We start from the raw sequence: 12619 nt of genomic DNA on the forward strand, positions 1-12619 counted from the left end.
GAAAGTGAGGGACCTACAATCGTACCCATTCTAACCCTGGAGTCCTACCCTTCACCCCATTGCTTTGCTGCCTCCCACAAATCTATGTTGCAACTAAGCTTGTTTTGTAGCTGGGGCGCACAGGCCTGTCCCTGCCACGTGGCATGCCCTTGGTACACGATGTCTGTCCCTGTGCACGCCAGATGTCCTGCACCCAGGTACCAAGCTGCTTTCATGGTACCCAAGATTTGTTTTAAGTCAAATATGGTGAGACACACAGACATGGAAATGACTATCAGGAAAGAAGAGGTTTATACTCACAGATCCCTCCAAACAGGCCCAGCACACCACAGAGGCCACATGGGGAAGCACCAAGGGAGGTCGGGGGCAGGGCGAACAGGAGAAAATGTGGGCAAGAGCCACTCGTGTAGCTTCTCTGGAAAAGAAGGAGCAAGGCAGTGTAAACAGGCTTCAGTTTGGCTAGTTGGAATCATTTTAGTGGGCTCTTGGGTAGAAGGGCTGTCTCTAGTTGTCAGATGCCTGGGTTGGGGTGTGGGCTCTAGATGGGTTGGTTTGCCTATGAAAGGTGCACTGGAAGGTGAGTCATTAACTATTTCTAGGAATTGGCTAACCCAGAAAGGAGCAATTCCTTCAGGGTCGGCAAGGCCCCAAATGTCAAAGTATCAAATACAGACACTAGAAAATGTGGTTTGTACACAAGCCACCCCCTGCCACTTCCCTGAGTTCCCAGGCATGGCAAACACTTAAAAACAATGTGTAAAGTATAGAAGAAAACGGACAATGAATACTGGTTTTATTTTAATAGAATCCCTGCTCACACTTCAGAGGACTTCATAGGAAACCCTACTCTGGCCCATTATCGGGAAAAGTCCTCTCATTTCTGTAGGGCTGTTTAGTTTATGGGGCATGGCCTGGTCCATTCTTCTTTGATGCCTGTCAGGAAGATGCAAGGCTCTCATTTTTATAAATAATGGAGTGGAAAGGACAGTGACCTTTACTCATCTGTGAGCCTACGCAGTCCATGCCTGTTACATAAATAAGGCTCAACACAAGTACATTGGCTAGACTGAGGCTCAGTGATCTTGGTCCCACACATACAGATGGTCAGGAACAGCAGCAGGATTCAGACCCGACTTCTGACTCATAGGGAAATCTGGCTTTTCCTTGAGAACTGATAATACAGCTCTCCTTGACGGACCCCAGAGCCCACCCAGAGATAGAGCCCCCGATACACCTTTGACCTTGAATCCAAAGTGAAGATTAAATCCACTTGAGTACGTGCTGGGTAAACTGGCCCGTGTGTAACTTCCAGTGATTTGTGAATTGTCTGCACTGGAAGGTCTAGGCAACCGTGCATGGTCAGTGTGAGGTCATCTTTGGCCTCCATTTGCTCCCTAGTCTGTGTCCCCCACCACCAAGTTCCTTAGCCCCCTGGGCTCCCTGGGTGTTCCCCGAGGTCCTTAACCGGACCCCTGACTCAGGCATCCCCGCCAGGACTGTTCCTGCCCCACTCTCTTCCCTGCCTCTTGTTCACTTGATCACCCAGTTAGCCTTAAGGCTGATGGAGGCACGGGCTGCAACTCGAAAACCACGTCTATAGGAACCCTTGGGCCTTACACCAAAGGGCAGAAAGGGAAACGTGTTGGCTGCAGGGCAGGGAAGACGGCGGATACGGATCCAGAGGGAGCTTTTGGTGACCCTTAAGTCACGCAGATGAAGACACCATCTGCTTGCCTGCTAACCCACGTAACCGCTCAGCATTCGTCTGCCCTGTCACCGGTAGGAGTAGGCGGGGTTGGGAATTTGGGGTGTGGAGAGGCATAAGGGCACCTTTGCCCTTGTTAAGGCGATTAAACTCTCTGGTTGGACATTTCTAGATTCACCACCTTGCCCCTGTCCCTCTGACCCTCTCCGTTCACCAGGGCTGCGTAGACACAGCCACCGTTGCCCAAATGCATCAACAAAATGGAATTTTCTCCCGCTTCACTATTTGTGCATCTTGGTCACTCCTTAGGACTTCATCATTTGCTTCAGATGTTCGAGGCAGGGGAGAGGACGGAAGACAGGACTGCACATCTTTAACCTAGATTTTTTAATAAATGTGAAGAAGTACATGTCGGGAAATGAGACAAGAAAACAGCTTTCCCAGAACTGTTTCACTTTAGGACAGTTTCTCACCAAGTCTGTGAAAAGCATCTTGAAGGGATCCGAGCTGGAATACAGAAGTACGTGTCTCCTCCTCTTCCCCTAAAAAAGCCTACTGTGTGACCTCGGCCATGTGGCCTGGAGATTCAGGGAGGACCACTGGTGTGAGCAGCCCCCGGTCTACCTCTGCTCTTCACATCATTTCCAGAATGGGGCTGAAATGAAATTACTTTTTTCATTTTTTAAAATACCACGAACAAATACACTGTTCCATCTTTCTCCTTCTCCAGTTATATAGAGGAGCCCCAGGGTCCTCTCCCAACCCCCACCCAAGTCCCACGGTCCCACCCCCCACTTTTATGGGAGAGGAACTGGCCAGATGATTTTCCAAGGCATAATGAACAGTCTTTGCTTTAAGGGGTCCTAATAAACAGGTTCCAGTTCCTGAAAGATAAGTTCGTGCCAGGAAGAAGGCAATCCTCTATTTAAGCCCTTGCTCCTCCCCCAGACTTGGATTTAAATGTGCATCTGACTGAAATCCAGAAAGCAGTATTTCAAAAGTTGCTGGTGTGGTTCCAAATAGGTCACCCTCAGCAAACATTCCACTCTGGGCTTTCCAGAAACCACACACCAGAGTATAAAAGTTTCCCTGCCCTCATTTTACCTATTTGCCTCTAACCACACAACCAGATTTGAAATACTGGCAGAAAGGGAGGCTTTTCAGCTTACAACACTCGATTCCGTATGTTCCGTGGGATTTCTGTAGGTTGCCTCATTTTAGGGCTTTGGGGGTTTTGTTTTTTGTTTCCCTGAGCTGAATTGAGATTTCTCAGTTAGGGGAACAAAGCCACACCCACCAGACCTCACTGAGAATGGAGACGTGAGTTGAGCACAGGAAGGAATGTCTCTTCCATCTGGCACAGGCCCCCAAGAGGCAAGAAGCAGAGTGTCCCCTCCACCCCAGCAAGGAAGTGCCACATTCTTCTCTGGCAGTGGACATTGCTGCCAGATTAGGTCGCAGAGGAATTAAGATCGCGATAAAGAACAAATTGTTACCCCAGGGCATCATCCTGCTTGAGCATCTAGAGCCCATATTGAAATGGAGCAGTGAGGAATGGTCAGACATTTATCAGTCACGTCCTCCTGCTTGCTTCAGCCTGGGAGCAGGGGCACTTCTATAGACGTGTGCAGTCATTGTGATAAAAGTGTGCACAAGGCATCCACTTGGAGGACAGGGGGCGACAGCCTGTGGGAAGTTCACTTCCTGCGTCCACACCAACCATCTGGTGGATATCTTGTCAATGCCATGACAACCTCCTGGCCCCGAAAAATACTCATTTTAATTAATGAACACCGAGGGAAAGGAGAAATATTTAAGTGAGACATACATGTTCCCATCGGAGTCATTTTTTCAATCCAGCAAATTGCAAACCCCTAGCTTTCTCGTGTGGCTCCCAGCTTCTCTCCAAGCTCGTTCTTTCTTTCCGATGCCAAACAGCACTGGCAGAAAGAAAGCACGAACCACGCACTGATTGCCTCGGCAAGTTAGGCAGTGCCCCCCGGGGCCAAAAACCGGGCAGCATGATTTTGCTGCGGCTGTCCCGAGAACCCATCAGGTGAAACATGCCATGCTGTGCAGAGAAGAGAGAAGAGCCTGAAAATAGTGCTTAATGAGCGGGAGAGGATTTCTCGTGAATGTGCAGGAAATTATTTTTTCCTTAACAGTCCAACACTCTAGCCCAGACGTTTTGGACATTTATCATAAATGAGATTTAAGAACTTTTTTCTTCCTTTAGTGAGCCTCCCGATTGTTTCACGTCTTCCTGGACACCTTTCGGCTTTGAATTTTCGTTGGTTCCGAGAAGTGCTGAGAAAGCGATTTGTCACTCTCTGTGTGGACGATTAGTGTGTTTTCCTACAGTTGTTGCAACTAATTTATCATGAGCAGGCCATCTCTGATCAGAATACTTAATAGTTTAGGCCTGATGACTGGACCAGTCCTGAGGAACAGTCGGTACCCCTTTTTCCATTTGTTTCTGCTCCTTTGCTGTGAACTATGTTCACTATCCCCACCCCGCTTCTTCCCCGTTCTTTTCTACCCCTTTGCACACACGTCTCATGCCACCCGAGACCGCCCTGCCTGCTCAGTCATCCTTATGTTCTTATGACTGACTTGGGAGGTCACCATTGTCATCAGACAGACTTGGAAGCCAACCCCAGGTGCCAAGCGAGAAGGACTTTAATCACCCTTATTCTCTCGAGAACCTCAGGGCTCTCTTGTGGCCAGAATCCCAAGGGCGTGCCCGCCCAAGGCAAAATTCTTCCAGGGTCTCTAAAATTAGAGGCTGTGATGAAAGTTCAGGAGCAAAGAGGGGCTTAATCCCCCCATGGATCCCTTTAGTAGTAGGAAGACCAAAAGCAGAACACCCTCTTGCATCTTTCCAAGCGTGAGGCCCCCTCAGAGCGGGGACTGCTGTTGCTGATTTGCAGCAGACCTTGCCCGGGACCTTCTGACCAGTGTAAATGCACTAGAAGGGGGTGAGCTAGCCCGAGGGCCAGTGGGACCCAGGACCGTGCTCCACGGGCACCCTCCCAAAGTGAGCCAGCCTCCAGCAGCACCAAGCTAGGCCACACAAGGCGGAGCCACCGTGGGGTCTCAAGGCCTGTGCGTCAGTTGCTGGCTGGGATCAGAAGGTGCCTTCCCCTAGCCGGGTCTTAAGCTGTGGTCTGGATGTGCGATGGAAGGTCATCTCGTCGGAGACACATTCAACAAACGCATGTGGAGCACCTGCTGTGTGCAAGACGCCTGCTCAGGGCGGGAGACAGAGAACTAGACCCAGTTCCTGCCATAGGGGAAACCCATCTCTTTAGCTCTGGGCAAGAGAAGATCAATTTCAAGTAAGACGACCCTCGGGGCAAAAAATGTAGCAAGTAATCACTGCTTTTATCTGTGGCGTGAGTGCTGTGTGTGTGTGTGTGTGTGTGTGTGTGTGTGTGTGTGTGTGTCTTGGAGTGGCGGAAGCAAGGAGAAGGCTGATGAATAGGGCTGCGCCGGCATCGACGGGGTAATCCTTCCAGGAGGCTCGGGAAGCCTGCTGTAATTAGATATGTTTTTTCTATTACTTAAATTGAAACAACTAATTAAATCCTTAATTAACGTTTTTTAACTACCTTGGGATGCGAAGTGCCAGAGAAGTTATTCTAAGTGCTAAATATTACCATGAAGTCCCAGGGAGCAGTTTGCTCCTGTGTTGACTCTGGAATCTGCTAGGAGGCTCCTGCTGTGAATAAAAGTCATTTGAAACACAGCTGGCAAAATGTTTCAAGTATCTTCTTCCCCTTGACTTCCCCCCAAGGTTTTCCCCTTGGCCTCTGTTAAAACTTTCACCCTTGATTTACTGTCGCCTTTGATCAAGCCCTCAGCTGCTTCAGGTTTTGGGGGAGAAAGCTCATTTAGAAGAGGAGTTTGCTTGGTTCTGGAGCCCTCTGTAAAGTATCTAGCTTCTCTAGCACAGGCTGTAAGCAATAATGAAATTTCCCCTGCTGGGAGCATTTTCATCTTTAAAACCTTAGCAGTTCTAAAAGGACTGATAAAATTGCACTGAGAGGCAGCCAGGCCAGCAGTAAGCTCTGCAGAACATTCACTTAATTTCCATGGTCTCTGCCCCTTGAAGAAATTGTTAGGGGCTGGGGTTTCCCTACCCCACGCTCTTTCCATTCCCCTGCCTTCCTCACCATAAATCACTGATGAAGGCACTTACTGACAGAGCCCGTGGATCATTCCAGCAAGGCACATGGTTTAGAGACAAGTGAGAGAGACCGTCTCTTAAAATTCCCTGGAAGTCCTCGGAAATTTGCTTAGAAAGCCTAGATTTTCTGAAAGAGTAGGGAGAATTTTACTAGGTCTTTATCTGGCAGGTGATGCCTCTTAGCTTCAAGCAGAGAGGATATTTCACATCTGGGAAATGTGTTAATGTCTTTTTTTTTATTATGCAGATGTTCACATCTGCAGACCCTTCCCCTGTGAGATTGCTTTCTCTTCCCTGCTTGAGTGCCTTGGCTCACCCTACACATTAATCTGCAGTGGTCTAAGCCAACTAATGACAGATGTAAACTCTCTAGGGACCACCATTTCCTACTTTGCCCCCTTTATATTCATGTTCGGAAACATTCATATTAATATGTATGTGAATGCATTCAGAGAATATGTTTGGTAAAATGAATTTATTCATGTTAGTGGCTAGAAGACCACATTATAGAATCACTTAGAAACCTACGAACATATAAAACAAAAATTATTGGAAAGCTAAAATCCAAAGAAAGTCTTGCAGATTCATTTTAGAATGCATTTCATTTTCTGTTGCTTTATATGTTCTCAAATTGGAAAACACAACTATGTTTAAATCTACCAGTTCAGAAATGTACTTAGAATTCAGGATCTGGTTCAGGATATAATCAACTACATTTGAAAAAGAAAGAGGTAGGGTGGATTATCTAGCGTAATGATCCTCAATCCTGGCTGCATGGTACTAGATGTTGCAGGGGCGGCGGGGGGTGGGGAGCCTTTAAAAGTGCCAGCGCCTGGGCTTCCCACCCAGAGTTCCTGAATTAGCAGAGCTGGGAACGGGGTCTGGACAGCTGGGAGGCCACGGAGAAGGTCCCAGGGAATCTGGTGTGTAGCCAGGTTCGAGAATCCCATATACATGGTCCACCGACTTTTCTCCTATTTAACGGGTTCTTTTTCCCAGCCAGCATACTCCACCTAAAATAGCAGAATTGTTCTCTGGCCCAAAAGGTAAAGCAGTTCACCACAATCACCGTGAAGCCAGGTCTGTAGCTCCCAGGGAAGATGGCGGCTGGTACCAGCTCGCACCTCCCCAGAGGGCGTGCGGGGGCCTGTTCTCAGCCCCGTGGTGGGCGCGAGCCTTGACCAATCCCCTCTCTGCCCTGGGAGAACTCCAGGCTCAGAGTTGGAAGACCTGGCTCGAGTCCTTGCTCCATTATTACTACTCTGAGCGACCTTGGTTAATACATGTGAGCTTTCTGGGCCTCCACGGCCTCATCCGTAGACTGAGGAAAGTCATGCCTTCCCAGTGAGAAGAAGACACTTGTGAACAGGTGTGTCCCCTGTGCATAGCTACAGAACTAGCAAGTTTGTGGTGGACACCGTGTGCCTCTGGGGATCCCCCTGGAGCCTGAGGCCACGTCCTCAGTCGCACCCGCCAAGCCCAGCATCAGCCTGGCTCCCGGCATGGGCTTTCAGGGGGGAAACCCTCGAACCCCAGGTGTGCGGTGCCAGGACCAGGGGTGGGAAGGGGGGGTTGTCAGCGAATGCCAGGGGACCCATCAGATCAGAAACGACGTCTGACTGTGGAACCCGCCCTGAAGTGAGAATGCAGGCCCTTACTGCGGAGTGAGGCTGTCTCTCCTTTTGTAGAACATTTTCCCCAGCACAACAGTCTAAGCGGCCAGAGGACTCCTAGAGATGAGAGGCGGGGGAGTCTGCCGGCCACTCGGATTCCAGCTCCCTTCTGCTGGGTGCAAGTAACCTCAGCAGCCCGTGCCTCCCACTTCCTGCGCAGGGAGGGTCATAGCACCTACCTGAGCGAGGTGTCCCAGGGCACGAAGAAAGTGAGTGAATGTTCTCGAAGCCCTGAGCACTGGTGCTGGCTGATGGTGAGGCCAGGTAGGGGTCTGCCGCTGTGCTTCACAGGCCTAACCCGTCTGTCTGTCCCCTCCCGCCCCAGTGCCTAGCCCCTCTTGTAACGGCTTCGACAGCACCCTTTCAAGGCCCTGCCGGGTGCCGCTCGGGAAGGAGGTCTGCTTCATCGCCACCGTTCGCCTGGCAACACCCCAGTTCTTAAAGGCAAGTACCGGGAGAGAATTTATCATGTAGAACTAGTACAACTGAGTCACGTTTGGTTATAGTTCATTAGCCGTCTTTATGGGAAAGAATAGGATTGCAATGACGCTGTCACTGACTTCGAAGAGTTGAAATGCCTGGCTTCTATACCTGTGACAGCCCCACCTGCCCCTTGCCTTAACTCTGGTTTCCTGCGAGCTGTTTGGCTGGAAGGCAGCCTCAGCTGCTGCTCCGCCTGCAGAGAGACTCACTTGCAACTCTGTCGACCCTCCGACCTTTTGCTGGGGACGTTAATACCACTCAGGGCAGGCCGAGGTGAGGACCCAGTGTCAAAACCAAGGGTTTGTCCGTATTCTCTCATCTGTGATTGCTTTAACATCCATGGCATGAATGTTGAGTTAAGTTAGTCATTCAAATTCACATGAAAAGCCATTTTCCACATGTTTACCACACTTCTAGATAATGGGAAGGGAGTGGTGTGACATTTTGGCTCTTAGGTATTTTTCCCCAGCTTGTGAAATAAATTTAGTATCAGCTAATACTGAAATTAGCTACAGATGATGAGTTTCAGTCCAACCCAACTTGGAGACTTGCTCTCAATGATTTTAACTTCTGTTATCCTTCTACCACGCGTTCTTGAACAAACCTAGGGTGAGCATCTGCCACCCTGAGCAACACTTTTTTTCCCCTTCTAATACAGGAAATGTGCATAGTTGACGAACCCTTAGAGGAATTCACTTCAAGGCATAGCTTGGAATGGAAATTTTTATTTCTGGATCACAGGTTTGTGAAAAGAAAAACATGTTTGGGTTGGGTCCTTTTCAAGTGTTTGTTTGCATGAGCCAGGCTCTCCTTGGGAGAGAAAAGTCGGGCCTAGTCCCTTCAGGGAGAAGGGCTTTCTGGCAGCAGGAAAAATCGTTCCCAGCCAAGAGTGAGGCAGCTTCCCTCCCACTGCAAATTGTCCGTGGATATGTTCTGTGTTTGGGTCAGAGCATCTCGGGAGAGCCAGTTGCCACAGCCCGGGGACATCCTTGGGATACCCTCACCCCCACACCCACCCCTCAGGACCCTCTCCAGCTCCCAGGAAGGCAGGAGCAGATGGGAGAGAAACTCTTCGTCTTATTTCTCTCAACACCTTTTTGTCCCTTTAATTCAATCTTCTTTCTTCTATAACAGCTTTCGCAGTCGAAGGATGAGAAATCTCCCCTCCCCACCCTTTAACTTTTTATTACGCTTTGGGGTTGGACTGACCCAATCTATAGCTGTTTTTAATTATTCGGTAATAATAAAGTTTATTATTATTTAACCCAGGTTATGCCAACGAAACCGAGTATCTAAATGCCAGAAAGTTTGAGCACTTTGGAAAACACACCCTCTCTGGTTTGAACCATTGCAAAATTATTTTCCTGCCCTGGCTCTTGAGAAATGAGGCTCTGTGTTGATCATTAAATGTGCAAACCGTACCCCCTCTGGATGGAGGTATTGCCATTGTGAGTGGGGCAGGGTGCTTGCTCTCTGACAAACTGTCCCTATTGCTTGGCAGAGCCCCTCCGATCATAGGATACCTGCCTTTTGAAGTTTTGGGGACGTCGGGCTATGACTACTACCACATTGACGATCTGGAGCTCCTGGCCAGGTGCCACCAGCACTGTGAGTACTGCACACCCAGCCAGAAGGCCTCCAGCACCCTCCACGGAGCCCGGACAGCACGACTCTTTGGCCCTGGAAATCTGTTTATTGCTTGGTTTCTTTTTGAGGAGGAAGACTTTATTTTCTCTGAAATGATGTAGGAGTGTGGTGGAGGACCTTTTGTGGTTTGCCCCTGGGTTGTGTTTCCAGCTGGAATTGACTTTCTCCGCCTCCTCCCACCTCCCCCGCATCCTCCACCCCCCTCCCAGCTCCTTCCCGTACCCTTCAGATATACAAGCTATTTTCGTCTGACTTAAGAAAATAAGACAACGATGGTCATTTTTTCTAAGTTATGCAATACACTTCAAAGACAAAATACTGAATTCAACATCACTGCTTTTTGCCAACAGACATATAATTGGTCACAAGCTACGGGCCAGGTACTGAGCGAGGCCCGGGACATAAAGATGATCAGAATCTCCTTGCTGTTCTGCAGGAGCAAGGTCTAATGGGAAAGCAGAAATAGGTGACATTACAGGATGCTGTCACTGCACTCAGGATACTGGGGGGCTCACCCAGCTGGGGGAGGGGATCAAGGAAGGCTCTCTGCCACAGAAGAGGACAATAGGGGGGCAGAGGTAGGGGAAGTAGGACTCATGATGTAGGGGGCATGGGGGAGAATGACCAGCATATCTGGATTCTCACTTAGCAAGAGTCATCAAGAATTAACCTTGGAAAGCCATATTTTCCGTGCCAAGTTCTAGCTTTAAACAGGAACATTTTTCGTCATCCCGACTTCTGGATCCTGACACGCGAATTGACCACCAACACTGTGTTTTGATAGACATGCTGTCTGTCGCGCCCATTGTAACTGTCTCTTCTCCGCTCTCCTAGTCAAAGGAAGAATAGGCTCGAGTTCCATCAGGATCCTCCGGTAGAATCTGAGGCTAATCTTTACAACTTGAACCCCTTGCTCCTCAAAGTGTGCTCCTCACGCAGCGGCAAGGGCATCGCACCGAGTCCGCTAGCCTTGCAGATTCTCGGGCTTTCCCGCTAGGCCTGTGGAATCAGAACGTCCATTTTAACAAGACCCGCCCCCCGCCCAAGTGATTCGTGGGCCCATGAAAGTTTGAGAAGCAGGGTTACCTCGAGCTTTGGCTGCTTCTGACCCTTCTAACGGAGCAAGGCCACCCTGGGGGTAGAATTACCTTCATGATCTGAAGGATTTGGCCCAGGGCTCAGGCAAGACGTTCTCGCTCTGTGCAGCCCACGCCCTTGCTCAGCTGGGCTTCCTACCTCTTCCGAGATCACATTCTCCAAGGCAGTGGCTCCCCTCTTCGCTTTAGTTTCCCAGTCGAGATACCTGTTATCTGTTTGCAGAATGAGGTGCTAAATCCCAGGCACTGAGGCAGTGATGCAAACTGTTCTTCTTCCCTAGACCCACAGTCCCAGCCTTCTGCCCCATGCAGGCTAATACAACAGCACCCATTCTGTTCTGGACCCCCCCCCAGAGAAGCCCACCAACAGACTTAACCCTAGAGGGCTCCACACAGCCCTGTGGCAGTGGGGCCTGAGCTGGAAGGCATCCGTAGGCGACTCTCTCATTTAGGACCGTGTAGACGAAGCATGAACTGCTGACTGACAGCCCCCGAATCCCGTGCAGAGGTTGCAGGCTGTCAGGTCTATTTGGGGCCCAATTCTCCCAGCGTCTGGATCTTCTCTCCTGTGCTCAGCTCCCACAGCCCCAAAGACAGCTCCTCCGGAAGCAGGCAAACCCGGGCCTCTTTGTAGTTGGGGAAATCTGCCCTTATCTGAGGCTCTCTTAAGCCGTTGAGCATTTGGGGAAGCGTGCAGATTGTTCTTCCCTTATTTAAGAATTCAGTATCGTTTAGCAGGATCTTGATAGTCACTTAAAATACAGCACACCTGGAGAAGTGCACACTGTTTGGCATGGTGTATCTGAAAGCTTCTGCTTTCAACAGTACCTTCTGGGGGAGAGATCGTTTTCGTATCAACGTTCGCTACATGCAGCCTCTGTTTTATGCCTACAGTGATGCAGTTTGGTAAAGGGAAGTCCTGTTGCTACCGGTTTCTGACCAAAGGCCAGCAGTGGATTTGGCTGCAGACGCACTACTACATCACATACCACCAGTGGAACTCCAAGCCCGAGTTCATTGTGTGCACGCACTCGGTCGTCAGGTGAGGGCTGGGCTCAGAGGGCGGGCAAGTAGTCCCAGGTTCCGAAGAGCAAGCGAGCCCTGGGCTTGAATTCCTCCACAGGGCCCAAGCTATCCTCTGCGGTTCACAGAGTAGTCTCCAGAGCTCAGCTTCTTTCCAGGGACACACACAACTCTGTTCCCACCCCCCCACCCCCCCACCCCCCGCCGGGCTGAGGATTCGGTTCAGCCCTTCCATAGGGTGCCGGGATGTGACTTCGTGAGTTATTGCTTCATTGACCTTCTTCCACATTTTCCCTTCATCTCCATTCACCTCCCCACCTTCCCTTGTCACTGTTTGGAGAAGAAAATTAAAATTTTGCCTCTAAATCACTCAAAGACCTAGTCCCCTCTATTTTTAATGCATTAAAAGCCCCTGCTGGCAACTGAGACAGCGTTGGGAATAGAACCTGACTGCCAGGGGAGAGGCTTCCTGGTGGTTCCTGGTGGCCTCGGGGAGCCCCCAGCCCAGGGTGGGTGGGCGGAGCTTCCGAGGGAGGCCACGAATCCAGCCTTTCTTAGACGCAGGCTCTGTAAGGCCACGATTCCCAAAGGTAGAGGAGAAATGTCATTCGTGGGGTTTTTTTCCCCTGACTACAGAAATTTTAAGGACATCAATCAGTTTTAAACTGGTCTAGAGAAGAGCATTTGAGCAGAACAAAGAAAGGTTTTATATGTATATATATATATAGTAGGTATATAAGTATATATACATTGTAGATAGGTAGATGGATGATAGGTAGATACACGTACATGGATAGGTAGA

The 12619-nt window shown here is 49.6% G+C and overlaps 1 protein-coding gene across 2 annotated transcripts in view; it reads left to right on the forward strand.

Annotated features, from left to right (window-relative positions):
* NPAS2 (neuronal PAS domain protein 2) overlaps positions 1–12619 on the forward strand; it is a 152181-nt gene that overhangs the window by 114509 nt on the left and 25053 nt on the right. For both annotated transcript variants that reach the window (XM_032419610.1, XM_032419609.1), the window contains exons 8-11: positions 7893–8011; positions 8709–8791; positions 9552–9658; positions 11689–11836. In XM_032419610.1, coding sequence (XP_032275501.1) covers positions 7893–8011; positions 8709–8791; positions 9552–9658; positions 11689–11836 — 457 coding nt within the window. The remainder of the gene's footprint in view (positions 1–7892; positions 8012–8708; positions 8792–9551; positions 9659–11688; positions 11837–12619) is intronic.

This window comes from Phoca vitulina, unplaced genomic scaffold (assembly GCF_004348235.1).
Source record: "Phoca vitulina isolate PV1807 unplaced genomic scaffold, GSC_HSeal_1.0 scaffold22, whole genome shotgun sequence".
Taxonomy (NCBI): Eukaryota; Metazoa; Chordata; class Mammalia; order Carnivora; family Phocidae; genus Phoca; species Phoca vitulina.